This window comes from Triticum dicoccoides, chromosome 5A (genome assembly GCF_002162155.2).
Source record: "Triticum dicoccoides isolate Atlit2015 ecotype Zavitan chromosome 5A, WEW_v2.0, whole genome shotgun sequence".
In the NCBI taxonomy this organism is placed as follows: domain Eukaryota; kingdom Viridiplantae; phylum Streptophyta; class Magnoliopsida; order Poales; family Poaceae; genus Triticum; species Triticum dicoccoides.
This window is the reverse complement of record NC_041388.1, coordinates 638,762,393-638,766,727: the sequence shown is the minus strand read 5'-3', so window position 1 is coordinate 638,766,727 and position 4,335 is coordinate 638,762,393. Positions and strand designations below refer to the sequence as shown.

Here is a 4,335-nt window from a genome sequence, read left to right as displayed (position 1 = left end):
CATATGGGACACCTAGGTGCATGGGCACCTTGCCTACAAACCGTCGGATTACACTAAGATGTGTGCACTTGTATTAGTACTAGAACTAATGCCTTAAACGTTGACTCTGTCATTAGAAAAGAATTATTGCTTGATATGGACACTTAATGCCCTCATTAAACAAGAAAGAGAAAATTAGCAATTAATGATCCATGCATGATACATGCACTTTATTGATGTATTATACTTTTTCTAATATATTATTTATAGGTATGTCTTTAAGGCATATGTATGTATTAAAAAATTAGTTTGTGCGTACAATATCTTCGGTATTTGTATATATCTAGTCATGTACTAATTCATATACCTAGTCACGTACTAATTCATATACCTATAAAAATTGTATACCTAGTCAAGTACTAACTTTTTCATATACCTAGTCAAGATCTTACGTATACGTAAATTATACTATTTCTGGGTATATCCCCAATATCATTTATGGGTATATCTCAAAATATTTTACGTGTGTTAAAAAATAGTGTATCATTTTTTGGGTTATGTACCATTCAAAGTATATCAGTTTTGTGTATATCTCCAAAGCATGCATGTATTGGAAAAGAGTTTACGGGTATGATATCTTACGTCCATGTACGTACGAAAAAACCGTGTGTGGGTATTGGTATGCAATCGCACATTACTTAGACTAAAAAGAATTGTGCGTGGGTATATATATGTACGTAGGAAAAAAAATCATGTGTCGGTATCAGCATGCATCATATATTCCTAAAAGTAAAAATAATTAGGATCACATTTATATTATTTGTTCGCCTTATTTTGTATAGAAATATTAGTTGGTAAAAGTGTGAACTGGCCTTAACTTTTTTTAATACTAGATACCATGAAAAGTAAAACATCAGAAAATTGCATAATATATGTCGTAATTATACATACAAACATTTGCGACGATATTTCGTATAGTTTGGTCATATTGGATACCTTAAAAATTAGAGCGTATATACATACCCTTTTTGTTTGGAAAGGAATCATTGCAAAGAAATCAGTAGTATATATTTTTGGAAAGCAATCACTGCCTATTAAAATTTATAGCGCACGAAAACAAAATTTGGAAAGTCAAATGTCATGGATTGTACATCATGCACCATGAATATCACTTGCCATAACGGGCATCAAGGTGCTCAGGCACCTAGGTGCCCTAAACATTTTACCTATATATATATATATCCTCACCAACTCAATTATCTTGACACGCAACCATGTCAACTCATCATGTCACCATACATGCCGCATAAAATTTAATTCTCTCGCCATGCAACTATGTCAACTCACTATGTCACTATGCATGAAAAAACCCACCAACTCGATTATCTTGACATGCAACTATGCCACCATGCATGCCCTATAAAATTTAGTTCTCTAAACATTCAACTATGCCAACTCACTATGCTACTATGCATGGGAAAAAACCCACCTTCACATGAATCATGCATGTTAATTATAATGTATTACATATTTTTCCACAACAATAAAATAATCAAATATATTAAATTATATGTGCTCGAGTATCAATTCTCATATGGCTAATCAAAACACTAATGTTTCAACCCACTGAATCTCATAGAAATTACTGCATCCGATTCCCACAACAATGCGCGGGTATCATCTCTAGTATAACTAAGTAGTTGATTCCCATTATCTCTAATTATGATAACATGCAACTATGACAACTCATCGAGCCACCATGCACGAGAAAATACCCACCTTAACATGCACCATGCATGCTACTTATCTTACTAAACATTTTAGAACTATACAAAAAAAATATGTATTTTAGTTGCAACTAGGTATGTGCCCCTGCGTTGCCACGAGGCCAAATATTTTTTTTAAGAAAATACAAGGACCATACGGGACAAATCTTGATGCAAAGCAAATAGACAAAATAAGATTATGTTTTGCTTATAAAGTATAGTTTTTCTAGCTATTTCTTAAACTAATAAAATAGGTATGTGTCTATGATTACTATGTTTTATTGGTTACCGAATATAAGAGATTGATTGATACTGTTTTTTTTTTTTTGCTTCTGGGCCGTGTGAATTTTTTGTTGCTTATTGGGTTACATCGAGCGAGTCCGATTCAACAATGATTTTAGTGTAAGCCCAAATTTTCAACAAGCTCGAGCCCTCTTTGAATGTTGGGCCGATTGCTCACATTCCTTGTGGACATAGTGACGGCGGCCCGCGCCAGACTCTTCCATAACCCTCCCCTAACCCTTTCCCGTGCCCTCCCGTGAACTGCCGCCGCCGACGATCCATCGCCATGGCCTCCGGTGAGCTCCCACCGTCCAAGAAGAAATCCGGCCCCACCACCATATGCTCCCTCGGCGACGACCTCCTGTGCGAGGTGTTCCTCCGCCTGCCCTCCCTCCCGACCCTCGTCCGCGCCGCCCTCACCTGCCCCGCCTTCCTCCGCGCCGTCCGTTCGTCCCCGAAATTCCGCCGCCGCTTCCGCGATCTTCACCCCGCCCCGCTCCTAGGCGTCTTCCTCGACGTCTACGACCCCGGCATGCCCGCCTTCGTGCCCATCCGCCGCCGGTCCGACCCGGACCACGCTGCCGCCGTCCGCGGCGCCGACGTCTTCCTCACCCGCGTCCCCGACGATGAAGACGAAGGGTCAGACGATGAGGACGACGGGGAAAGCGACAGCCTCGGGTGGTCCGGGTATTACGGAGGCGAAGGCGACAGAGCCGGGTGGTCGATGACCGGGTGTCGCGATGGGTACGTGGTTCTCGTCAACCGGGGAACCAAGCGGGCGGCTGTCTACGACCCCCTCACACGGAGCCTGCATCTCCTCCCCGCGCCGCCCGTTGAGATCTGCGAAGACCCCGAAGAGGCGGAAGTCGAGTTCCACGTGATCACCTCGGAAGAGGACCGCCGGTCACTCCGCGTCGTCTTCGTCTGCAAGGAAAGGGGGAAAGTGCGGGTCGCCGTCTTCTCGCCGGACACCAGGGAGTGGCAGATCTCCCCAAAAGGGGCGCGCCTGCAGCTGCAGGACGATGACAGTGGTACGCTAGTGAACGGGTGTGTCTACTGGGCATCCGTAAGCGAAGACGCTATTCATCTGCTGAACACGGCAACACTGCAATTCTCCCGGATGGTTCTGCCGCGGCGTATGCGGCGAATGGGTCTCAAGGTCGGTCAGACCAGTGATGGGAAGCTCTGCTTGGCCTGCGCATCTGAACTCACTCTTGATGTCTGCTTCCGGAGAGCAGATGACAATGGTGTCGATAAATGGATACTGAACAGGACATTTGAGTTGGTGGACGACATCGACAAGCTCCGGCTACAGTTTGTAGATCGTTTCCCAAGACTGGAGGTCGTGGCCATCATCGGTGGCATTGTGTATCTGTCTACTTTCCAGGTAGAGCATCCTAGTTCTTCTGGCTGCTTCCTATCATTCTGCATTGAAACAGAGGAGCTGAAGGAGGTCTGCCCTATCACCAACTCTGATTCTTCATATCCCTACATCATGGCGTGGCCTCCTGTTTTGGTAGGCAATAAGGTGAGCTCTCTCGGCTAGAAGGGGCTTGACTAGTAAGAGGAATAAGAAAACTTGAAGTCGGTCATTTTATCTGTACTCTGGATATTACCTGTTTTATTAACTGATGATGGTATGTTTGCTATGGTTCTATATATCCAGTCTTGGTTGGATTTACTCACTTTTTTATAAATCAAGGTGTCCAGGTGCAGGTGTAGTTGAGAATTGCAAGTTATTATTACTGTTGACTTGTTATCATTATGAGCAAATGATGCCCGTGGTAAAATAAGTAAATAACTTGGCTGACAACAGTAGTGTCAACTCCCAAAATTAACGATCAACGCCCTAAAATAGGCAGGCGAGAGTATCTATGGTCCTACGCATTCTGCTTTTATGCATTTATTTTCCTGGATTCTTTTTCCTCTGTGTCTGCTCTTAAGTTTACTTTATTATGAATCTAGAGGTAGTTTATTTTAGAATGAAATAGTGTTCTTGACATTTATTTATTTATTGACTGTTTAGAATAAATGCAATGAAATTTATGCCACATGTTCCTTGTGGAGTTAGCACGTCGCCCGCAGGTGATTTTCATAGTTAGGAAGTTATCCAAATGTATATGCTGGAGTTATAACGTTGCCTCAGTGGACAACAGTGATGATATGATCTTATCAACCTGTTGAGCATGCCCATGTCCGCTACTCCTGTGACTATTTGCCCCATGTCTGATTGGGGCAAGCAGCAACCGCTTTCCCCAGCACAGGCACCGATGACATAGGTCCTCACTTTTCTTGCAATTTTGCCCGT

At 43.0% G+C, this 4,335-nt stretch overlaps 1 protein-coding gene across 1 annotated transcript; it reads left to right on the top strand.

The window, feature by feature from the left end:
• Positions 1-2,261: 2,261 nt before the first annotated feature.
• Positions 2,262-3,708, top strand: LOC119303645. The gene has a single exon (XM_037580771.1). The coding sequence runs from the start codon at positions 2,314-2,316 to the stop codon at positions 3,571-3,573; it is 1,260 nt and encodes a 419-aa protein (XP_037436668.1). The 5' UTR covers positions 2,262-2,313; the 3' UTR covers positions 3,574-3,708.
• The last annotated feature ends 627 nt before the right edge of the window (positions 3,709-4,335 follow it).

What these genes read in the sequence shown, in the direction of transcription:
- LOC119303645 (XM_037580771.1), top strand. Translation starts at nt 2,314, where the DNA reads ATGGCCTCCGGTGAGCTCCCACCGTCCAAGAAGAAATCCGGCCCCACC.